Source organism: Ascaphus truei, chromosome 6 (assembly GCF_040206685.1).
Source record: "Ascaphus truei isolate aAscTru1 chromosome 6, aAscTru1.hap1, whole genome shotgun sequence".
In the NCBI taxonomy this organism is placed as follows: Eukaryota; Metazoa; Chordata; class Amphibia; order Anura; family Ascaphidae; genus Ascaphus; species Ascaphus truei.
The window spans coordinates 61,309,813-61,333,504 of NC_134488.1; the positions used below are offsets into that span (position 1 = coordinate 61,309,813).

General features: G+C 49.1%; 1 protein-coding gene across 2 annotated transcripts; it reads left to right on the forward strand.

Annotated features, from left to right (window-relative positions):
• Positions 1-1,091: 1,091 nt before the first annotated feature.
• PPIE (peptidylprolyl isomerase E) lies at positions 1,092-23,002 on the forward strand. 2 transcript variants are annotated; one of them, XM_075604489.1, is made up of 10 exons: positions 1,092-1,232; positions 7,714-7,812; positions 10,487-10,530; positions 10,736-10,762; positions 11,042-11,123; positions 11,207-11,307; positions 12,373-12,496; positions 14,004-14,189; positions 22,209-22,351; positions 22,747-23,002. In XM_075604489.1, the coding sequence occupies exons 1-10, from the start codon at positions 1,202-1,204 to the stop codon at positions 22,813-22,815; spliced, it is 906 nt and encodes a 301-aa protein (XP_075460604.1). In that variant the 5' UTR covers positions 1,092-1,201; the 3' UTR covers positions 22,816-23,002. The 2 variants fall into 2 exon arrangements, with proteins under 2 accessions (XP_075460604.1, XP_075460605.1); XM_075604490.1 differs by having other exon boundaries at positions 22,209-22,303.
• The last annotated feature ends 690 nt before the right edge of the window (positions 23,003-23,692 follow it).

Here is a 23,692-nt window from a genome sequence, read left to right on the forward strand (position 1 = left end):
CTTCGACCGCCACATTATTATTATTATTATACCCTCCGTCCGCCAAATTATTATTATTATTATAATACCCTCCGTCCGCCACATTATTATTATTATACCCTCCGTCCCCCACATTATTATTATTATTATACCCTCCGTCCCCCACATTATTATTATTATTATACCCTCCGTCCGCCACATTATTATTATTATACCCTCCGTCCGCCACATTATTATTATACCCTCCGTCCGCCAAATTATTATTATACCCTCCGTCCCCCACATTATTATTATTATAATACCCTCCGTCCGCCACATTATTATTATTATACCCTCCGTCCGCCAAATTATTATTATACCCTCCGTCCCCCACATTATTATTATTATTATACCCTCCGTCCCCCACATTATTATTATACCCTCCGTCCGCCAAATTATTATTATACCCTCCGTCCCCCACATTATTATTATTATACCCTCCGTCCGCCACATTATTATTATTATACCCTCCGTCCGCCACATTATTATTATTATTATTATTATTATACCCTCCGTCCCCCACATTATTATTATACCCTCCGTCCGCCACATTATTATTATTATACCCTCCGTCCGCCAAATTATTATTATACCCTCCGTCCCCCACATTATTATTATTATTATACCCTCCGTCCGCCACATTATTATTATTATTATACCCTCCGTCCGCCAAATTATTATACCCTCCGACCGCCAAATTATTATTATTATTATACCCTCCGACCGCCACATTATTATTATTATTATACCCTCCGTCCGCCCGACATTATTATTATTATTATTATAACCCACAGTCCCCCACATTATTATTATTATAACAACCCTCCGTCCACCACATTATTATTATTATACCCTCCGTCCGCCCGACATTATTATTATTATTATTATTATTATTATAACCCACCGTCCCCCACATTATTATTATTATAACAACCCTCTGTCCGCCACATTATTATATTATCTCCCTCCCCCCATTGCAAATAACGCGTCCCGTCACACGTCTGTCTTGATTGGTGCCGGGCCTTTCAGGCACGTGACTCTCCCTGTGACGCTCATGCTCAGTGAGTGCCGCGCATGTGCAGCGCTTCAGGGAAGGGCGGAGCGCTGCTAACCATAGAGTGCATTGACTGGCGGATAGTCTCCCTTAGGTGAAAGGGTAAAGGTTATTGCGGAGCGATGCAACATGGCGGCCACCAAGCGGATTTTATACGTCGGTGAGTTCTGCAACAGCGGCGACCTGTATGTTCTCTGTTAGTGGCGTCATTAAGTGCTGTGTAGAGGGGACACACCACATGGGGGCCCGAAAGCGGGAGGAAGAGCACGTCTTACCCTGCACAGGGGCACACGTGTGTTTATATTTGGATATACCTATCCAATTAACACAGTATGTGTACATATTCATTGGTGCTTGTGTACATACGCACAAATACTTCCATTATCTCCCCACTCCGACCCCCACACACACACTATCTACACCTTTTCCCCGCACACTTCCATCTTCCCCCCCCCCCCATTTACTTCCTCCATCCTATTTTTCCCTCTGCACACTTCCTCCATCTTTATCCCCCGCGCACTTCCTCCATCTTCCCCCCCCCCCCCGCGCACTTCCTCCATCTTCCCCCCCCCCCCGCGCACTTCCTCCATCTTCCCCCCCCCCGCGCACTTCCTCCATCTTCCCCTCCCCTCCGCGCACTTCCTCCATCTTCCCCTCCCCCCGCGCACTTCCTCCATCTTCCCCCCCGCGCTTCCTCCATCTTCCCCCCCCCCCGCGCTTCCTCCATCTTCCCCCCCCCCGCGCTTCCTCCATCTTCCCCCCCCCCGCGCTTCCTCCATCTTCCCCCCCCCCGCGCTTCCTCCATCTTCCCCCCCCCCCGCGCTTCCTCCATCTTCCCCCCCCCCCGCGCTTCCTCCATCTTCCCCCCCTGCGCTTCCTCCATCTTCCCCCCCTGCGCTTCCTCCATCTTCCCCCCCTGCGCTTCCTCCATCTTCCCCCCCTGCGCTTCCTCCATCTTCCCCCCCCCGCGCTTCCTCCATCTTCCCCCCCCGCGCTTCCTCCATCTTCCCCCCCGCGCACTTCCTCCATCTTTCCCCCCCCGCGCACTTCCTCCATCTTCCCCCCCATGCACTTCCTCCATCTTCCCCCCCCACGCACTTCCTCCATCTTCCCCCCCCACGCACTTCCTCCATCTTCCCCCCCCACGCACTTCCTCCATCTTCCCCCCCCCCCACGCACTTCCTCCATCTTCCCCCCCCCCCCACGCACTTCCTCCATCTTCCCCCCCCCCCACGCACTTCCTCCATCTTCCCCCCCCCCCACGCACTTCCTCCATCTTCCCCCCTACGCACTTCCTCCATCTTCCCCCCTACGCACTTCCTCCATCTTCCCCCCCGCGCACTTCCTCCATCTTCCCCCCCCGCGCACTTCCTTCATCTTCCCCCCCGCGCACTTCCTTCATCTTCCCCCCCGCGCACTTCCTTCATCTTCCCCCCGCGCACTTCCTCCATCTTCCCCCCCGCGCACTTTCTCCATCTTCCCCCCTGCGCACTTCCTCCATCTTCCCCCCCCCGCGCACTTCCTCCATCTTCCCCCCCCCCGCGCACTTCCTCCATCTTCCCCCCCCCCCGCGCACTTCCTCCATCTTCCCCCCCCCGCGCACTTCCTCCATTTCCCCCCCCCGTGCACTTCCTCCATTTCCCCCCCCCCCCCGCGCACTTCCTCCATTTCCCCCCCGCGCACTTCCTCCATTTCCCCCCCGCGCACTTTCTCCATTTCCCCCCCTGCGCACTTACTCCATCTCCCCCCTGCGCACTAACTCCATCTCCCCCCCGCGCACTTCCTCCATCTCCCCCTCCGCGCACTTCCTCCATCTCCCCCCCCCCGCGCACTTCCTCCATCTTCCCCCCCCGCGCACTTCCTCCATCTTCCCCCCCGCGCACTTCCTCCATCTCCCCCCCCCCCCGTGCACTTCCTCCATCTTCCCCCCCCCGCGCACTTCCTCCATCTTCCCCCCCCCCGCGCACTTTTTCCATCTTCCCCCCCCCGCGCACTTCCTCCATCTTCCCCCCCCCCCGCGCACTTCCTCCATCTTCCCCCCCCCCCCGCGCACTTCCTCCATCTTCCCCCCCCCCCCGCGCACTTCCTCCATCTTCCCCCCCCCCCCGCGCACTTCCTCCATCTTCCCCCCCCCCCCGCGCACTTCCTCCATCTTCCCCCCCCCCCCGCACTTCCTCCATCTTCCCCCCCCCGCACTTCCTCCATCTTCCCCCCCCCGCGCACTTCCTCCATCTTCCCCCCCGTGCACTTCCTCCATCTTCCCCCCCGTGCACTTCCTCCATTTCCCCCCCTGCGCACTTTCTCCATTTCCCCCCCTGCGCACTTCCTCCATCTCCCCCCTGCGCACTAACTCCATCTCCCCCCCGTGCACTTCCTCCATCTCCCCCCCCCCGCGCACTTCCTCCATCTTCCCCCCCCGCGCACTTCCTCCATCTTCCCCCCCGCGCACTTCCTCCATCTTCCCCCCCCGCGCACTTCCTCCATCTCCCCCCCGCGCACTTCCTCCATCTCCCCCCCGCGCACTTCCTCCATCTTCCCCCCCCCGCGCACTTCCTCCATCTTCCCCCCCGCGCACTTCCTCCATCTTCCCCCCCCCGCGCACTTCCTCCATCTTCCCCCCCCCCGCACTTCCTCCATCTTCCCCCCCCCCCGCGCACTTCCTCCATCTTCCCCCCCCCCCGCGCACTTCCTCCATCTTCCCCCCCCCCCGCGCACTTCCTCCATCTTCCCCCCCCCCGCGCACTTCCTCCATCTTCCCCCCCCCCGCACTTCCTCCATCTTCTCCCCCCCCCCGCGCACTTCCTCCATCTTCTCCCCCCCCGCGCACTTCCTCCATCTTCTCCCCCCCCGCGCACTTCCTCCATCTTCTCCCCCCCCGCGCACTTCCTCCATCTTCCCCCCCGCGCACTTCCTCCATCTCCCCCCCGTGCACTTCCTCCATCTTCCCCCCCCGCGCACTTCCTCCATCTTCCCCCCCCCCGCGCACTTCCTCCATCTTCCCCCTCCGTGCACTTCCTCCATCTTCCCCCCCCGCGCACTTCCTCCATCTTCCCCCCCCGCGCACTTCCTCCATCTTCCCCCCCCCCCGTGCACTTCCTCCATCTTCCCCCCCCCGTGCACTTCCTCCATCTTCCCCCCCCGTGCACTTCCTCCATCTTCCCCCCCCCCGTGCACTTCCTCCATCTTCCCCCCCCGTGCACTTCCTCCATCTTCCCCCCCCCGTGCACTTCCTCCATCTTCCCCCCCCCGTGCACTTCCTCCATCTTCCCCCCCCCGTGCACTTCCTCCATCTTCCCCCCCCCCGTGCACTTCCTCCATCTTCCCCCCCCCCGTGCACTTCCTCCATCTTCCCCCCCCGTGCACTTCCTCCATCTTCCCCCCCCCGTGCACTTCCTCCATCTTCCCCCCCCCGTGCACTTCCTCCATCTTCCCCCCCCGTGCACTTCCTCCATCTTCCCCCCCCCCGTGCACTTCCTCCATCTTCCCCCCCCCCCGTGCACTTCCTCCATCTTCCCCCCCCCCGTGCACTTCCCCCCCCCGTGCACTTCCCCCCCCGTGCACTTCCCCCCCCGTGCACTTCCCCCCCCCGTGCACTTCCCCCCCCCGTGCACTTCCCCCCCCCCCGTGCACTTCCCCCCCCCCGTGCACTTCCCCCCCCCGTGCACTTCCCCCCCCCGTGCACTTCCCCCCCCCCCCCCGTGCACTTCCTCCATCTTCCCCCCCGTGCACTTCCTCCATCTTCCCCCCCCGTGCACTTCCTCCATCTTTCCCCCCCCCCGCGCACTTCCTCCATTTCCCCCCCCCGCGCACTTCCTCCATTTCCCCCCCGCGCACTTCCTCCATCTTCCCCCCCCCGTGCACTTCCTCCATCTTCCCCCCCCGTGCACTTCCTCCATCTTCCCCCCCGTGCACTTCCTCCATCTTTCCCCCCCCCGTGCACTTCCTCCATCTTCCCCCCCCCGTGCACTTCCTCCATCTTTCCCCCCCCCCCCGTGCACTTCCTCCATCTTTCCCCCCCCCCCCCCGCGAACTTCCTCCATCTTTCCCCCCCCCGCGAACTTCCTCCATCTTCCCCCCGCGCACTTCCTCCATCTTCCCCCCCTGCGCACTTCCTCCATCTTCCCCCCGCGCACTTCCTCCATCTTCCTCCCCCGCGCACTTCCTCCATCTTCCTCCCCCCCGCACTTCCTCCATCTTCCTCCCCCCCGCACACTTCCTCCCCCCGCACACTTCCTCCATCTCCCCCCCCGCACTTCCTCCATCGACCCTCCCCCCCGCACTTCCTCCATCGCCCCTCCCCCCCGCACTTCCTCCATCGACCCTCCCCCCCGCACTTCCTAAATCGACCCTCCCCCCCGCACTTCCTAAATCGACCCTCCTCCCCGCACTTCCTCCATCGCCCCCCCACCCCCGCACTTCCTCCATCGCCCCCCACCCCCGCACTTCCTCCATCGCCCCTCCCCCCGCACTTCCTGCATCGCCCCTCCCCCCCCGCACTTCCTCCATCGCCCCTCCCCCCCCGCACTTCCTCCATCCCCCCCCCCCCGCACTTCCTCCATCGCCCCTCCCCCCTCGCACTTCCTCCATCGCCCCTCCCCCTCGCACTTCCTCCATCGCCCCTCCCCCCTCGCACTTCCTCCATCGCCCCTCCCCCCTCGCACTTCCTCCATCGCCCCTCCCCCCGCACTTCCTCCATCGCCCCTCCCCCCGCACTTCCTCCATCGCCCCTCCCCCCCGCACTTCCTCCATCCCCCCCCCCTGCACTTCCTCCATCGCCCCTCCCCCCTCGCACTTCCTCCATCGCCCCTCCCCCCGCACTTCCTCCATCGCCCCTCCCCCCCGCACTTCCTCCATCCCCCCCCCCTGCACTTCCTCCATCGCCCCTCCCCCTCGCACTTCCTCCATCGCCCCTCCCCCTCGCACTTCCTCCATCGCCCCTCCCCCCTCGCACTTCCTCCATCGCCCCTCCCCCTCGCACTTCCTCCATCGCCCCTCCCCCCTCGCACTTCCTCCATCGCCCCTCCCCCCTCGCACTTCCTCCATCGCCCCTCCCCCTCGCACTTCCTCCATCGCCCCTCCACCCCGCACTTCCTCCATCGCCCCTCCCCCCCGCACTTCCTCCATCGCCCCCCGCCCCCCGCCCTCCACCCCTCACCCCCCCGCACTTCCTCCATCGCCCCTCCCCCCCGCCCTTCCTCCTGACTTTCCATATCTGCCATCAGGCAATGTGCATTATTATGTCATCAATGAGCTATTGAGGGACGGCCAAAACACTTTTGAATAATACTATTTAAGGAATTAAAGCTGCAGTTCAGTCTTTTTTTTTTTTTTTACATTAATTTTTTTACTTCAATAGTTTTATGTGTGCAATCTCTAATTACCTAAAGAACTGTATAGCTGCAGGTCAATTCGTTCTCCATGTATTGATAGGTCGAAATTTGGTGACATATTAAAAGCTGGGATTTGTTTATATTCTGCTTGTCAGTCAGTGGAAGCTCATGAATATTCATGAGCACTCCTGCACTGACATGTGCTAGAGGAGGGCAGGGCTGACAAAGGGGTGTGCCAGGGCTTGTGACAGGACATGAAGGGGCAGTGCCTTAGCAAATGGCTGTTAAAATAGAATACAAGAAAATTGGTCTTTCAAAGTTGTTTTTTTAAAAACAGAAAATGCTAAAAGTATTTTTTTCTTACTACAGAACTGATTTATTAAAAAAACCACACATGCAGGATATTGACTGAACTGCAGCTTTAAGTAGCAATAGCCGTGTTAGTTGCGATAGTGCGGAATAAATGGGTACTTGAGAATTAGGTTATACTTTTTTATTTTATTTGGACTAACAATTGATATTATAAGACAAGCTTTCAAGAGTTCTCCTCTTTTATAATATAGTTATATCTATCTCAAACCATAGGTTTCAAGGAAGAACATGACCTTACTGTGGGGGCTAATTTGCATATCATTACCCAGAATCCTTTGCTGCATTGAAAGCATAGTATACTGTGTGGTTATGGGGGTTTTAGTCCTGCCTCAGACATGTTATCATTGCATCACAACATAGATTAAGTGAATTCAAGGGGTATATTGCAATCAGAAGATAACCAATTTTTCGTTCTGCTATGGATCTTTATCATAGTGGTCCCATAGCAGACGGAAATGTTGGTTATGTTTTTGATTACAGTATACCACTTGAATTTACTTACCTACTTTGTGCTGTATCCATCCTTGAGACCGATGGTTTGGCTGATTGTATGTTTATCAAACACTAATTTGTAAACATGCTCATTTTGTTTGGTTGCTGTATTAAAATGCCACCCCTCGCTTGTGCTGCTGGAGTCCCCCCCGTTTGTATGGTCTGCTTGGGTTCTCAGCCACAGTGTGTGAGAGTCATGGGAAAGTTGTTCCCTTGCTGTCACTATATACTATTTGTACAGGGTAGCAAACAAGCTGTTACACTTATTGCGTTGCTAGCCCATCTGACAGCTAAAGGGATAAGAGGCTTGGTAGCTGCCCTGCTTTGTATGCATATTGAAGTGACCTGGGCCCCAGCACGTTGTACCGCTGTCTATCTCTGTGTATTAGACCCCGGGTGGATTCCTCCCGGCCCTGCAAGCAGCGTTACAACATCTCTCATCTGCAGGTGGTCTGGCCGAGGAGGTGGACGAGAAGATTCTACACGCGGCTTTTATTCCATTCGGAGACATCACAGACATTCAGATACCACTGGACTATGAAACCGGTGAGGAACCCCAACCTTCTCAGCTCTTGTACTGCTGTGGTTACTATTATTCTAAATTGCCTTAAAGATGCGGCCCGATGTAGCAGGCAGGAACGCGGTTTATAATCTATTAATTTAATAGGCTTCCATAGTTGGATTCAGTCATCCTTAAAGGGATTATTTCAGTCATTTGCTTCATTGGTTACATGGGTGAAGAAAAAAGTGCGCAACTAATGTAAACAGTGATGTGATAATAATGAATTTAAATACGTGACCTTGGTAATTTGAGCGTCTGCAGCTGCGGTAGAAGGGAGGGCTCAGAAACCCCCTATAGCTAACAGAAAAAGACACAAAAAACACAGCGCACGACGCTCATAGTGCATTAAAAATTATATTGACATAAAAAATATTAAAGGTGAGTATTAAGCGTACATCAAAATAATAATAAACAGGCAATTTTGGGATAATGTTACCCAACACCACGTGGAAGCCGGATCAGATGTCCTCACATAAGGATGGAGGCTGGTTCCTTTCACACCTGTTCCTGGTCAGGTAAGTGGGAAGTCTTTGTTAGTCCTTGCTCCCAAGAGTAAATCAACACGTTTGCAGCTCTGTCCTCGATCGCTGCTTTAGACGAAGCTCCACACCAGCTGAGATCCTCTCTGACACCCCTCCGTTGGAGCGCTTCAGGGTTGGTGACGTCACCGCGGGGTTTCTCGCCGATACTGGCGCCGGTTACACTGGGTATGCTCGTCGTAGTAAGGCAGTGAAGTTAGGAATAATACTGCTCTAAACTCTCCAACGCGTTTCGAAACTCGTAGGTTTCTTCATCAGGGAATAAATGTATAAATGAAAATACTTGGGTTTTAAATACCCCACGCCATGACCCCATTGGTCCAATCGGTTAATTTCTCCACCAATGAGAGAATGGCGGGGAGGAGTCAAAGTACCCGGACTGCACGCCCAAACTGTTGTCATTGACAACATAACAAAAACAAAATGAACTTTATTAACAAGCAAATACACGGACACAAATGTGCATAAACAATATTAAAACGCGATAGGTGATTCTAAAACCAAAGAGAGGAGTATTAATGCATAGAACAGATATTAGCAGCATATTGGTGGCGCATTTAACCTCCCATCATATCACCTTCCTTGAAGGAAAGGCACGCAAAATAGGTTAATATAGACTTGTAGAAATTCTAATTAAAAACACAATACACCATGCTAAAAAACGCATGCTATATTTTGGCATACATAAACGAAAGATGATATAAGCCTAGCACAAATTTTAAAAAGACAAAGAGGCAAAGGTTAAAATATTAAAATAATAGTTGAAACTAATAAAAAGTTAATAATATAGTCAGGCATAATTCTCAAATCTCATGAGGACAAATCAATATAGAGACCAAATATCTATATTTTCATTTATACATTTATTCCCTGATGAAGAAACCTACGGGTTTCGAAACGCGTTGGAGAGTTTAGAGCAGTATTATTCCTAACTTCACTGCCTTACTACGACGAGCATACCCAGTGTAACCGGCGCCAGTATCGGCGAGAAACCCCGCGGTGACGTCACCAACCCGGAAGCGCTCCAACGGAGGGGTGTCAGAGAGGATCTCAGCTGGTGTGGAGCTTCGTCTAAAGCAGCGATCGAGGACAGAGCTGCAAACGTGTTGATTTACTCTTGGGAGCAAGGACTAACAAAGACTTCCCACTTACCTGACCAGGAACCGGTGTGAAAGGAACCAGCCTCCATCCTTATGTGAGGACATCTGATCCGGCTTCCACGTGGTGTTGGGTAACATTATCCCAAAATTGCCTGTTTATTATTATTTTGATGTACGCTTAATACTCACCTTTAATATTTTTTATGTCAATATAATTTTTAATGCACTATGAGCGTCGTGCGCTGTGTTTTTTGTGCCTTTTTCATTGGTTACATGTTTGTTTTAAATGGAGATTTATGGTTATGCATAGTTTTAATTTTCTTCAGGTCAATTTAATTCTGACCGTATCAGGTAATTGTTCTTTTTATCACTTTAAACCAAAGGGGGAAAAGTGTGGTGGGTTCTGAGCTTTTATAGGGGCTGTGTGTGGTAAATTTCTATTGGTTAAACAATTTGGAGGTTTATGACCCCTTCTCCCTGATTTTGAGCTCACCGATTCCACCTTTTAAATTGCAGTTCTTGTTATTCACCTGTGAATGAGCAGTCTATTAAGACCGTTCTCCCTTCATTAGAGACGTTAGGAGAGCTTTTTGCAGGTGCAGCAGTGTTGGCACTTGCATAAGAGGGGATACCTTGGCTGGGTTTGCAAGCTTAACATGCCAAAGAATTTAACTAAATGATCCTCACTTATGAAAGGAAAAAGAGATAAATATTGAACTATATAATTTGTCATATTCGGTGTGGCACTGGGGCCGTTTGTCTTTTGTTTATATTGCATGATATCATAATCCCAGTAGCGCTCCTTTTTGACACACATATTTAGGTGTGGTGGGTATTGATTCTGAGCTTACAGGGGCTGTGTATACTTGTACAGGTATATACAATAGTTTACAAACAGTGTTACCAGAAAACAGATTAGCTAAATATCATTTTTTTTTTTTTTTTTGGTCAACCACCTACATTTACGTTTTTAAACATGCCACTGCTATGAGTTAATTTGGGTCTTCTCTCCTTTACAGAGAAGCACAGAGGATTTGCTTTCGTTGAGTTTGAGCTGCCAGAGGTTTGTGTTTCCATTACTCTTCCCTATATTGAGCTCTTATTCTGTTGTCCACTGTTTTAATTTTTTTGTCCATAAGGACTTTTCTGCCAGATCCGCATGTTACAGATATATTATGTTGCAGACCTCTCTGGCTGCAAAGTGGTTTTAAGGTGTGTGTGTGTGTGTGTCCCTCTCCCAATGAACTTGTTATATTTGCTCCCTTTAGGATGCTGCTGCCGCCATCGATAACATGGTATGAAACTCTTCTTCTAACTTGCCCGTATTATCTCATTTTTATTATCTTTAGTCTCATTATTGCTTGTTCCCCTGTTGTGGGGTATGTTTTATTGTGAAGCCACACGTTTCACTCGTGCTAATCTGGGTCACTGGATTCATAATATTCAGACCCCCCCCCCCCCACTCCCTCCCTAGTGCTGGGATTGTCTTTTTGTTCTTTCCCCCTGTGTTATTCTGGATACCATGTCATATGTTATTGGAGACCGAGTCTGATTCGGAGCCTGTGTTTTTGTAGAATGAGTCGGAACTGTTTGGGAGAACGATCCGTGTCAATCTGGCCAAACCCATGAGGTTAAAGGAAGGGTCTTCGAGAGCCGGTAAGTGCACAGCAGTTCGAGAGATCACGCTGGTCCTTTCTGCGTTCGCTGTGTTCACTTTGCTCTGTCTGTCTGTCTGTTAGTTTGGTCTGACGATGACTGGCTGAAGAAATTCTCTGGGAAAACCTTGGTGGAGAATCAAGAGGGAGACGGGACAGAAGCGCCCAAACCCGCAGCAGTAGAGGTATGTTGGATTCGCCGTAAAAGGGGGCTGGAGGGGAAGCATCTCAGTTGAAATGTAGTTTAGGGAGAGAAACGACAGGTCTATAAAACTCCCACTGAGTGAGATACTTTTACATTAATATGTACTAATGTGTATATATGAAGGAAGTTGAGGAGCACTCACCCTTGGATTAGGTGAACTAACATGGGTGCATGCCGGCTCTGAGAGATCCTAGGTGAAGCTCAAGCAAAGCAGCACTGTTTAATCACAGATCAACGTTACGAGCCCAACATGTGGACTTTTCTCCAGATAAAAGCCCACAAATTTTGGACCAAAACGTTGATCTGTGAATAAACATCCATTATTGGAAGCCTGTGAGTGCTGTTTGTGCTTGACTGTGTATATAAACAGATCCTTTTACATTGTGACAAGAAAATAGAAAGCGCACTGAGAAGCAGTATGCTGTATAATATGTATTAAGAGTGAGTCCTACAGCAGGACTACATGGTACAGAAAAAAGTATGACAATAATCCGAAAATCCAAAATTGCATCTTGTTTAAAAATGGTGAGAGCGGGGACCGGGAGACCCGGAAAGACAGCTGCAGGAGTCGGTGTTATAGGTCCGGGCCACCGTCTGTCAGCTGTGGTTTAAACCTCTCGACCGGTCTGTGGCTCTTCCAATAGAAACTGAGGTAGCAACCCCACGTGAGGTTTAAAGAGCAGCTGGCGGAGACTGCGCTCCACCTTCTCCAGTGGCTGTCATTTCGGATCTCCCGGTCCTCACTATCACCATTTTTAAAGAAGTTGTAAGTTGCAATTTTGTATTTTCGTATTATTGTCATTCTTTTTTGTGTACCATGTAGTCCTGTTGTAGGACTTTCTCTCAATACATATTAAGCATCATACTGCGCTTTCTGTTTTCTTGTCTCTGTGATACGTTGTGACCTCCCCTAGGTGGTCTCACTATACAAGAGATTTTCGAGTACTCCTGCTGACAGCTGCACGGGAATTACTGTACACATCACATATATGGTGCGGACTTCCTTGCTTTTTATCCTTATACATTGTATTTCTTTTTTTGACAGGGCGAGCCTCCTTCTAAGAAGGCGCGGGTAAACCCCCAGGTTTACATGGACATCAAGATCGGGAACAAGCCGGCGGGTCGGATCCGCTTCCTGCTGCGAGCTGATATCGTGCCAATGACAGCAGGTGAGACTCTTCATACAAATCTGTCAGGAGAGCAGAGGAACGGGTGTAAAAGTGGCTGGGCTCAGGAAACTCCAAAATGCTGAGGTCAGAAGAAGCCAGCTATACTAATCCGTGCTGCTATGCTGTGTGCGCGGGTAGAGGACGGCCGCGTTGCTGTGTGCGCGGGTAGAGGACGGCCGCGCCGCGTTGCTGTGTGCGCGGGTAGAGGACGGCCGCGCCGCGTTGCTGTGTGCGCGGGTAGAGGACGGCGCGCCGCGTTGCTGTGTGCGCGGGTAGAGGACGGCCGCGCCGCGTTGCTGTGTGCGCGGGTAGAGGACGGCCGCGCCGCGTTGCTGTGTGCGCGGGTAGAGGACGGCCGCGCCGCGTTGCTGTGTGCGCGGGTAGAGGACGGCCGCGCCGCGTTGCTGTGTGCGCGGGTAGAGGACGGCGCGCCGCGTTGCTGTGTGCGCGGGTAGAGGACGGCCGCGCCGCGTTGCTGTGTGCGCGGGTAGAGGACGGCGCGCCGCGTTGCTGTGTGCGCGGGTAGAGGACGGCCGCGCCGCGTTGCTGTGTGCGCGGGTAGAGGACGGCCGCGCCGCGTTGCTGTGTGCGCGGGTAGAGGACGGCCGCGCCGCGTTGCTCTGTGCGCGGGTAGAGGACGGCCGCGCCGCGTTGCTGTGTGCGCGGGTAGAGGACGGCCGCGCCGCGTTGCTGTGTGCGCGGGTAGAGGACGGCCGCGCCGCGTTGCTGTGTGCGCGGGTAGAGGACGGCCGCGCCGCGTTGCTGTGTGCGCGGGTAGAGGACGGCGCGCCGCGTTGCTGTGTGCGCGGGTAGAGGACGGCCGCGCCGCGTTGCTGTGTGCGCGGGTAGAGGACGGCCGCGCCGCGTTGCTGTGTGCGCGGGTAGAGGACGGCCGCGCCGCGTTGCCCTGCAATAATTATCAGATGGAGCAATATATTTTGGGTAGAAGTGATACCTGTATTGGACTTGTCACGATATAAAATTTCGAGCACTTCAAGTGACAAACATGTTGTATTTAGTAGGATGTACATGTAACTGGACCCTGAGACATTAGGATTTTGTTGCACACATCTGACTTTGCCAGTAACGCACCGGGAAAGAAGCACAGCTAGTATCATACATTTCTATGTGTTCACTTTACCATGTTTTTGTATCACAAATGAGACCTTCGAGCTCTGAAATACAATTACAACAAAGCAGTATTTATAAAAACCTATTGAAGATTAATACATTCTTAATACTAACAAGCTACCCAGCTGGCATCAGAATTTGGCTTATTGGTAAAATATAAATGCATCACGTTAACAAATACATGTAGACTCTTAATACTTCCATACAGGATGCATGCATTAAAATGTCATTCTAAATCTACAATATTGGTTCCAAAGACGCGCGTGTGTGCGTGTGTGCGCGCGCGCGTGTGCGCGTGTGTGTGTTTTTCTGTCTCTCGGGAAGGTGAGGTGGTTGTAGGGTTGAATCCTGACGCTCCTCTCTCACTAACGCACAGAGAACTTCCGCTGTCTCTGCACCCACGAAAAGGGTTTCGGCTACAAGGGCAGCAGCTTTCACAGAGTGATCCCGCAGTTCATGTGCCAGGCCGGAGACTTCACCAACCACAACGGCACAGGAGGGAAATCTATCTACGGGAAAAAGTTTGACGATGAGAACTTCATCTTGAAACACACTGCGCCAGGTATGTAATGGGGGAGGGATCCTGATGCTATTTTGTGCTACGGGTCAGGAGAGGCATGGCCAGACACTTCCAGGCAAATATATCGTCATTGTTGAGGTAAAAGTCCTTCAGTGCATTTTGGCAAATATACACTAAATGCACTTTCTGGCTTGGAATTTCTTAATATTTCTATTGAGAAACTCATTAGACACCTAATCCTTCAGAACTTGTCATATCAAAAAACTTCCTTTTTGAATATATAATTTATCATGTCAAAAAGAACATTTAATTGCCCTTTTCTCAGTACTCAAAGAATGTAGTTAATGACTTTTACCTCTACAACTGCGATATATACTCTAGAGTTTTAATTTAACCCCTGACTTTACACCTGCTGTACAGACTAAAGTTTCTGAATGTGTCTCTGCGATATCATCCTGGATGGTCCTCCGCCGACTTAAACTCAACATGGCAAAATCAGAGCTCTTCATACTTCCTCCCAAACCTGGGCCTACTACCTCCTTCCACATTACTGTTGGAACTACGATCATTCACCCAGTAGCCCAAGCACGCTGCCTAGGGGTCACACTCGACTCCTCTTTCACATTCGCCCCTCACATTCAAAAGGTAGCAAAAACCTGTAGTTTTTTTTTTCTTCCGAAGTATTACAAAGATACGCCCTTTCCTCTGTTGCTCGACTGCAAAATCTCTGACACAGACCCTCATTCTCTCCCGTCTCGACTACTGTAACCTCCTGCTGTCCGGCCTTCCTGCCTCTCACCTGTCTCCCCTACAATCTATCCTAAATGCTGCTGCCAGAATCACTCTGCTCTTTCCGATATGTCTCAGCTTCTTCCCCTGCTGAAATCCCTCTTCTGGCTTCCTATCAAATCCCGTATCATACACCCAATTCTCCTCCTCTCTTTTATTTAAAGCTTTTACACTCTTATGCTCCTCCTTACATCTCAGCCCTAATTTTTCGCTATGCACCATCCCGACTCTTGCGTTCTGCTCAAGGATGTCTTCTCTCTACTCCTTTTTTGTATCTAAAGCCCTCTCCAGCCTTAAACCTTTCTGACTGACTGCCCCACACCTCAGGAATACCCTTCCCCTCAACATCCGACTAGCACCCTCTCTATCCACCTTTTAAGACCCATCTTAAAACCCACCTCCTTAACAAAGCATAGGAGTATTTATTTATTTATAAAATATTTTACCAGGAAGTAATACATTGAGAGTTACCTCTTGTTTTCAAGTATGTCCTGGGCACAGAGTTAAGACAAATAATACATGTTTACAAATACAGTTACATAATGAGCAGGGTATACATTATATACAAGACATTGCATGCACAGTTAAAGATAATTTATATTATGGGCGTATGAAACAGTTACAGACCACATTAAAATGTGTGACAGCCTTAGATTTGAAAGAACTTAGACTGGTGGTGGATGTAAGAGTCTCTGGTAGGTTGTACCAGTTTTGGGGTGCACGGTAAGAGGAGGAGCAGCCGGATACTTTGTTGAGCCTTGGGACCATGAACAATCTTTTGGAGTCTGATCTCAGGTGATAGGTGCTGCATGTGGTAGGGGTGAGGAGCTTGTTCAGGTAGCTGGGTAGCTTGCCCATAAAGAATTTGAAGGCAAGACAGGAAAGGTGAACTTTGTGCCTAGACTCGAGTGATGACCAATCTAGTTCTTTGAGCATTTCGCAGTGATGTGTGTTATAGTTGCATTGGAGAACAAAACGACATATTGTGTTGTAGAGGGTGTTAAGTTTGCTAAGGTGGGTTTGAGGTGCTGAGCCATATACAGGCATACCCCGCATTAACGTACGCAATGGGACCGGAGCATGTATGTAAAGCGAAAATGTACTTAAAGTGAAGCACTACCTTTTCCCACTTATCGATGAATGTACTGTACTGCAATTGTTATATACATGCATAACTGATGTAAATAACGCATTGGTAACAGGCTCTATAGTCTCCCTGCTTGCGCACAGCTTTGGTACAGGTAGGGAGCCGGTATTGCTGTTCAGGATGTGATGACAGGCGCATGCGTGAGCTGCTGTTTGCCTATTGGGCGATATGTACTTAAAGTGAGTGTACTTAAAGCGGGGTATGCCTGTACTATGTCTCCATAGTCAATAATTGGCATTAGCATCTGCTGTGCGATACGTTTTCTGACCAGGAGACTTAGGGAGGATTTGTTCCTGTAAAGTACCCTTAGTTTGGCATAGGTCTTGGTTGTCAGGGTATCAATGTGCATCCCGTCTGTTAAGAGGGAGTCAAACCATATGCCCAGGTATTTAAAACTAGTAACAGGAGTTAGGGTGGTGTTAGTTGTAATCTGGAGCTCAGTCGCTGGAAGCTTTAAAAATTTAGTCTTGGTCCCAAACACCATTGTTACAGTCTTGTCAGTGTTTAAAAACAGTTTGTTTTGGGAAATCCAGTTTTCGAGTCTCAAAAAGTCAGACTGAAGTATGTGTTGAAGATTAGAGAGACTATGCCTGTGTGCATATAGGATTGTGTCATCTGCATACATGTGTATTGAGGCTTCCTGACAAGCTGGGAAGATCATTGATGAACACTGAGAAGAGTAGGGGCCCCAGAACAGAGCCTTGTGGAACGCCACAGGTGATGTCCAGGGGGTTAGAGTTAGAGCCAGAGATGGACACATGTTGGGATCTATCTGATAGGTAGGACTGAAACCAGTTTAAAGCATGCTTCCCTATTCCAGACCTCTGGAGTTTGTTGAGCAGGATAGTATGATCAACAGTATCAAAAGCCTTTGCAAAATCTAGGAATACTGCATCAGTGAGTTGACCCCTTTCCATTCCACACTGGATTTCATTGCAAACTTTTAGCAGGGTAGTTACGGTAGAGTGTTTGGGGCGAAAGCCATATTGGAATTGACTAGGGAAATTTGTCTTGTTATAGTAATCGCTTAATTGGGAGTGGACACATTTTTTTCCATGACTTTGGATAGGATTGGGAGAAGGGAGATTGGTCTGTAGTTTGAGACAGTGTTTTTGTCCTCACTTTTGAAGATTGGGACAACTCTGGCAGCTTTCCAGGTCTTAGGGATATGGCCAGCAGACAGGATAGAGTTGACTATGGAAGTAATTGGTTTGGCAATTGCTGGGGCACCAAGTCTTAGGAACCTAGATTGTAGTAAGTCAGGTCCGCATTGGCTGCTTAGTTTTAATTTGAGAAGCGCTTGTGTAATCTCCTCTTCGGATACTGGGCCAAATTGAAAATTGTGGGCAATGTTGGGAGCGGGTGGGGCTATAGGGGTACTCCCATGATGAGATTCATGTTTGTGGTTTGGGTTGCGTTTTGCTAATATGTTAGTAGCACACCCCACAAAGTAATCATTGAATGCATTTGCAATGTCGGTGGGGTTTGTCAGAGTAATATCGCCCTTAGTGATATTACTTGGGTGTTGATGGTTAGAAGGCTGGAATATGTTGTTGATAACCTTCCAGAAGTTAGCTGGGTTTGATGTTTTCTGGAGGAGATTGTCAGAGTAATATTGTGCTTTTGCATGCATTGGTTGCCTTGTGCACATGTTCCGCAGGCATCTGTAGTGATTGAGATCCTTGGTAGTGCCAGTTATTTTGTGGCTTTTCCACAAGGCATCCCTGAACTGGTAGAGTGCTATAAGGTCAAGTGTAACCCATGGAAGGTGGGCACCCTGTACCCTTATTCTGCGTAGTGGAGCATGGGTATCACAGAGTTTTAAGAACTCGGATTGGAAATAGTCGAGCGCAGAATCAGGGTCAGGAATTAAATCGATTCTGTGCCAAGTGCAGTTGGTAAGGTGAGCCAGAAACTGTTGTGGGTTAAAGTTTCTAAATGTTCTAGTGAGGAGAACTTTAGGGCTTGATTGGGGCGGTTTAATTTTCCTTACACAGTACACTATTGCATGGTCACTGAAAATGTCAGGAAGGATGCCAGAGGATTGGATTCTGCTGGGATTTGAGGAGAGAATCCAGTCAAGCAAGGAATGGTTGTGCGATTTTCAGGTGTGTTTGTGTGGGCTGGGAAATGAGTTGCGATAGGTTAAGCAACTTGATTTGTGTGTGGATTTTGTGGTTTTTAGGGTCAAACCAATTGAAGTTGAAATCCCCAAGAACTAGCAGCTCACTCTTCTCATTCAGAGAGGAAATGGAGCCAAGAAACTGGGTGATATCAGTCAGGGATTGTGTAGGGGCTTTAGGGGGGCGGTAGATTCCAGCAATCAGGATGGGCTTAGAGAAGGGGAGGCAGATTCTGCCAACAAGGATTTCAAAAGAGGTTGGTCTTGGTGGGCAATATAACAGTGTAAATTGTAAGGTGTCTGCTATATAAAATAACACCCCTCCTCTCTTTGACCTATCTCTCCTAAAAATGGAGTATCCCTGAATGGCAATATGTGCATCAGGAGTTTTAGGGGTTAGCCATGTTTCTGTAAGAACGATTGCTTTTGGTTTATGCATAAGGCACCATGCCCTTATTTCATCCAGTTTGGGCAGCAGACTCCTAATATTTATATGGGCGAGAGATAGCCCTTTTTGGAATTTGAAGGGGGTATTCTCAGGGGTATGGGACAGAGTTGAAGTGGGAGGACCTGGGTTAGGTTCAATATCACCTGCTAAAGAGAGTAATAGTATGAGTAGAAATTTGAGTAGTTGTTTGCAATTTGTTACTTTATGATGTTTGCCATTTGAGTGTGCGGTGGTTGGAGTGGTGGTTTTCAGGGTTCTCCACCAACATTCGGTAGATAGTGCAAGGCTTTTGAGTAATCCAGGGTGTATGGTGATGTTGGGCGTGGGCCAGGAGAGATGCGTTTGTAGTGGATAGAGAGAATAACATTTCAATGAGGCCATGAGAAAGAACAAAGTGGAGGTGAAAAGCAGGTTCATTATGCCAGAGGTAGGTAATGCTGCATGGAGCTGTTGTGAGCCAAGTGTGTGTGCGCAGACTAAACAGCAGGGATCATAGTGTGGTCAGAATAGCTCACCGTTTGTTGCCATGTGTAGAAGAGTTTGCAGTAGATCCAGTCCCCAGTCACCTTTAGTCAAACTATAGTCTAACTATATTTCTCATGTAAAAGCTCACTTTAAATGCCTCACTATCTAATGCCAATGCAGTGCCTGCAAGTGCAGGAGGGTTATTGGTTTTACATGACCCTCCCCCTCCCCAATAAATCAGCTTGTTCCAGTTGGTCAATTAACAGCACAGAGTTAAGAGAGGGGGGAAAACACCTTTTGATATTCAAACATACCAACTTATCAATGCTTAAGGCCGCTGAGTAAATCTTTTAAACAGGACTTGCACATCAGGGACATACCTGTGAAGAGAATGCAATTAGATCCATGTCATATCAGCTGAGGTTATTGGTCTTGCATGAAGAAAGTGAGTATATTAACTATAGTCTAACTATATTTCTCACTTAAAAGCTCACTTTAAATGCCTCACTATCTAATGCCAATGAGTAGCTCCGTGGCTGATACTATACACCTCATACATCGACCGTGGCCCCTTGCAGACGCACTTACCAAAACACCTTCCTCCTGTCTGTGCGTCCTTCCTACTTACCAATTAGATTGTAAGATCTTCGAGACAGGGAGTCCTTTTCCTAAATGTCATTTTTATGTCTGAAGCACTTCTTACCCATCATGTGTTATTTGTATTATTTGTTATTTATGATTGTCACGTGTATTACTGCTGTGAAGCGCTATGTACATTAATTGCGTTATATAAATAAAGATATACATGTATACAGACAAACATACAGGGCTTTCCAAACCTCTCTTGTCTATTATTCATGGGCACTACTCCTTAAGTCATCCGAAACTGGAGCGCAATAGCTTCCTGTCCCTATTTATGAAGAGGAATCAATTGTACTGGGGTGAATTGTGCAATTTCTTTCACCCCAATAAACATTCCCTTTTTACATTGTTGATTGGAATATTATTTTCTTACCATATATCCCTGATGTGAGCTTTAATCAACTGTTTCTGGCTGGTATGCATTGGGTTAAAGTGGTCTCTCTGGGTAAGCGTTGGCACAAAGGGCTTGTGGCTTCATAATACCGGCTTCCACATGGTGCTTACTGGAGGTTTTCCGTCTTTCCTTTCTCATTAGTACCATTATTCAGATAGATCAAGATAATAATATACACAAATCGAAAGATTCAAATGAGTTCTCACAGCAGCACTCCTATATTATTGGTGTTAAATAAATCCCCTTAAACATATACACTTTTATTCCAACAAAGCTACGAACAAAGACAATTTGGTTGTAAGAGGATTAACTAAATCCTGATAATTATAGTGTTATGAGAAGTCCTTATTTTCTTGTGTATATTGTTCTAGCTGCTGCCTAGTTGTCAGCAACACCATATATTATGAAATGATCTTGCTAAGAGCGCGGTGTGTCATCGCCACGAGGGTAGTTTTCGAACGACCAGGCTGTAACGTCTCGGTGAGGAACGTGTATTTATGTTGCAATGTCTGGAAGGGCGAAGAACAAAGATTAAAGGGGCAATTTAACCTTGGATTAGACGGCACTACAATAATTGAATATAAATCCTTTTATATACATCCAGAAGGGGTGCACAGGGAAAGGGGGCTCCCCACAAAGCCCAACCACAACAACAAATGTACAGTATAGTGCAGGGGGGCAACTGCAGTCCTCAATGGCCACTTCAGCACAGGGGTTGTCTTCGATTAAGCCACCGATTGGGCCACCTGTGCTGAAGCAGGGATACCCTGAACACCTGACCTGTTAGTGGCCCTTGAGGACTGGAGTTGGCGACCCCTGGTATAGCAGATGCCCCAACCTAAAGGGGCACATCCCCTGCATGTTTATATTTTAAAGGTCCGTACTGTACAATACGGTGTCGGTTTCCACCTCTAGGTCTTTTTCCTGCTCACTGATTTATTTATTTTTTAAATAAACTGTGTTTTGGAATTATTTTGATTAAGGTGTGAGCGGAGTGCCGGTTTGGCAACTTGAATGGGAGATGCAGTAGTGCCGAACCTGCACTATCGCACCTTGACAAACGACCCCCTTTATGCCTAAACACCCGGACCCCTCACACAAACCTAAATTAGAATATATGTATAGCTTTATATAGCACCCGCAGCACTTTACAAAAGAGACAAAAAATAGTACAGGGACTTCTAATACAATAGCAAAGGAAATCCCTGCCCGGGAGAGCTTGCAATCTAAGTGGTATGTTGGGAGACTTGCAGAGACAGCAGGTGAGGGAATAAGTGCTGTAGATAACAGTGCTTGGCCACAATGGGTGGTAGGAGTGGCTGAGTGTGGGACAGTAACCATGATTCAAGGCTATTGAAATCCTTCATTTAGGAGGGGAATTTTAAGGTTTGACTTAAGAGTGGGGAAAGCAGGTGCTTGGAATGTGAGGGAGTTCCGCCTGGAAGGAAACTGGGTTTTAGGCGAGAGAGCATTAGATGTGGAGATGAGATTGTTATGTGCAGAGCCCAAGAGATGAGCAGGAGTATAACAGGAGAGCAAAGCTGATATGTAGGAAGGAGTGGCGAGCCTTTAAGGTGTGATGAACCCCACTCTCTAAGTGATATTGCAGAGGTGTGCAAACGTTTTGCCCTGCGCCGTGGGAAGAGTGCAGGGTCTCTGTAAGTGCCGTGCCGCCCCATCCAAAAAAAATCTTACGTGCGCCCCTGTGATATTGGTAGAACCTTATCTGATAAGAATGAGAAGACATATTTTTTTTTCTGATGCTTTGTACTCCTGTATGAAAACAAAAACCAGCTGGGCTACCTGGTGGATTAAGTGCGAATAAACTGCCAGCATTCCCATGTGGGCACACTACTGCAGGCTTTGTGCCTTTGCAAATAAACATTAAAATTAAAAAACAGGACAGGACTTTTTAAAAAAAAAAAAAAACCCGGTTAGTAATCTGCTTTATAGGGCAGCACATGGAGCTCAGTTTTTAAAGTGGGTGATATTTGGGGGGAAACGCACCTGTATAATGAGTTCACGTCACTGAGCTTCCATCTCTTTCCCCCCAGGTTTGCTGTCTATGGCTAACTCCGGGACCAACACGAACGGTTCGCAGTTCTACATCACCTGTGACAAGACGGACTGGCTGGACGGGAAGCACGTGGTATTTGGGGAGGTGGTGGAGGGGATGGACATTGTGCAGCAGATAGAGGTGAGGAGGAGGCCGGTTTGCCGCTTTCCTGTGAGGCTTTAAATTCTGCTTCGCAACTAACTACATCTGTGACTTTTGGAGAAAGCGGGGGAGAGGAGGGGATGTCGTGTCTAACACACCAAAATGTAGAAGGGGACACACACCGTTCACTGGAATCTCGGGACAATGTGTAACCACCATTACAACATAAACATGTTTGCTATCCAGCCCTTTCACCCAGAAAGCATCATATTGTACATTTCCAGGGACATTCTTCATTTCACTTTGGAGAGAAAGTTGTGATCCAGTTTAAGGATTTGCAATAATACGTTTACTTTCTCCAAGTCTTCTCTTTAGTAATGCTTATTCAGTGTGTTGTTATTTGAGTCAATCTCTTTTTATTATTTTTTTCTAAGGCTCAGGGTAACAAAGACGGAAAACCCAAACAAAAAGTGATCATCTCAGACTGTGGAGAGTACGAGTGACGTCGGAGACTGCGATTTGTGTAATGTGCTTGTAATGAACTCTTCCACGGGTCACCGGTGCACGAGTGCTGACTATAGAAGGCTTGGAGTGGTCCGCATGGGACGGGTACAGGCACTGTGCACATGCCAGTGGATATTTTTTGTGTACATTTCCTATTGTTAAATAAATCCTTTCCTTTTTTTTAAACCTGTGGTATGTAGATTTATTAACTAACTTTAGAATGAAATGGCTAAAATTCCTCTCTGTGGCAATGAGTGAGACACCAGATAAGGGAGACTGGACATGTCTGCTCTGCTTCATTTGTAAGGTCTGATTTATAGGGTTACCAGACATTAGATTTTTATCTTGGCCCAGAAGAGTCCCCATTAGGATCAAAGTGAATGAATGGCAACGGCATGTTAAATAGGATAGATTGAGCCAATTAATGCTTTTAAATAAAACATGTAAATCATGCACGTATAGGGTTGGCTGGTGGCTTCTCCAAAGATAGTGGACACAATGGTGAAAGGTGCGATGCGCCACACACACACACACACACACACACACACACACACACACACACACACACACACACACACCTGTCTCTCTGCTCCATGCTCTTTCCTCCTGTCATTGGCCCCACTCCCAGGCTCCTGACACCTCCCCTTGATTGGCTCCTGCTGGGTAATGAACCCAATCAGGATGGAGGGAGCTGCCCAGCCCCCTGGCAACAACCCTCCTTGGGGAAATCCCGTGGACCCCCAAGCCAGTCAGGTCACTATGTCCAGAGAGGTAATACCAGGCACATACATGTCCAATTTTTTTTATCCAAATACAGGACAGTCCGGTTCAATAATGGACACCCTATGAAAGTATAAGATTTGTACTTTCTTTTTT